The sequence below is a fragment of the Solanum pennellii genome, chromosome 2 (genome assembly GCF_001406875.1).
Source record: "Solanum pennellii chromosome 2, SPENNV200".
NCBI lineage: Eukaryota > Viridiplantae > Streptophyta > Magnoliopsida > Solanales > Solanaceae > Solanum > Solanum pennellii.
Window position 1 is genome coordinate 10,714,046 of NC_028638.1, and position 1,374 is coordinate 10,715,419.

General features: G+C 28.3%; 1 protein-coding gene across 2 annotated transcripts in view; it reads right to left on the minus strand.

Annotated features, from left to right (window-relative positions):
• Nucleotides 1–526: 526 nt before the first annotated feature.
• The window catches only part of LOC107009037 (serine carboxypeptidase-like 34), a 4,853-nt gene continuing 4,005 nt past the window's right edge, over nucleotides 527–1,374 (minus strand). The window contains exons 8-10 of one of the 2 annotated variants that reach the window (XR_003576302.1): nucleotides 1,103–1,194; nucleotides 905–1,013; nucleotides 527–832 (exon numbers count right to left, since the gene is read on the minus strand). Coding sequence is in view for 1 of the 2 variants with exons in the window: in XM_015208294.2 (XP_015063780.1) it covers nucleotides 683–832; nucleotides 905–1,016; nucleotides 1,105–1,194 (352 nt within the window). In the remaining variant the exon portion in view is untranslated. Of the gene's footprint in view, nucleotides 833–904; nucleotides 1,017–1,102; nucleotides 1,195–1,374 lie in introns of both variants that reach the window. The other variant, XM_015208294.2, reaches the window with a different exon arrangement.

A 1,374-nucleotide genomic window follows, 5' to 3' on the forward strand; every position in this document is an offset into this window, starting at 1 on the left:
AATGAAATTATACAATAAAAATTAAATGATACCTCTTGTTGAATCAATTCATGAAAAGAAAATAATTTCAATAAGAAATCATGAAAGCAAACCTCAAACTCAACCTTTATTTATTGGTTCGGTATACTATTGGGTTATTGGGTAAATCGATAACTCAATAAGGCGGTAGTAATTTATTATTTTACCCTTCCTAATTATTAAATATTAATGATTTAATATAAAATTAGTCACATAACTGCGTCAAACTATTAGTACTTTACCAACATCACACTAGACCGTTTTACTAGTTTTTACTTGTAAATAAAATCTAAAGACTAAAGTGAGGGGTTAAAAATTATATCGTGTCAAATTGTTCGAAATGTGAAAAATCATAAATTTATTTTATTGAGCATTTTCTTATTGGATAAATCGAAAACAAAACTGTTAATGACCAAAGACTAAAAACTAATAAGTCAAGTCAATAACATATAAAACCAAACCACGATTGATGCATACCCCTATTTGTTTGAGTTGAATATATATAATGTAGAGAGAGAAATGTTTCAACTAACATGTAAGTTTCTATTATTCTTTTCCGTAACTTCCTTACATGGGAATATAGAATGTAAATTGACAACCTTTTTCTTTGGTATGATGAGATTAAAAAAATTACTTATAGAAATGTCTTCTATATATAAAAATGCTAAAACGGAGCAGATGGCAGCTTTTTATTGGACAAGAAATGTCTAACTAGTTGTAGAGCTTGTTTTGGCTTGAATGTTGGAACTTGATGACCAGCGCCTCTTATTGTTACAAAATATAATCCATCATAGCCAACTGTCCATCCACCAACCTATTAACATTTTACATGTTAATATTAGTTTTCCAATATTAACTAATTACAGTTATTTATTTAGTAATATACCTGTTTATTGTTAGTGTACCAAGGAGTCCAATCTTCAGTAATCTTCAATCCAAGTTTTTTCAAAGTTAATCTTGTAGAAGTGACTGGGATTCTACCATCGGTATCTCCACTGATATTAAAAATATAAATCGAGAATTTAATATTAATTTACTACTATTCTTTTTTTTTTCTTTCAATTGAAATCGAACTATGAGTTACCTTAGATCCAAACGCGTAGACCACTATCAATTAGTTTTTTGATGGTAGGAAGCATGGAAAATGGTGCATCACTCCAAAATGAGATATTATTGCTGCAAAAATAATATGGGTATTAGTCATATAACTAATAATCATAATGGTTATGGCCAATGACAGGCCATGGGTTTGAATCCAGAACATCTTTCATTCAAACTGTGCTTAAAGAGTTAAGACATAACTTTTGTCTAGCATTAAATATGTATCCTTTAAATATATATATATATATATATATA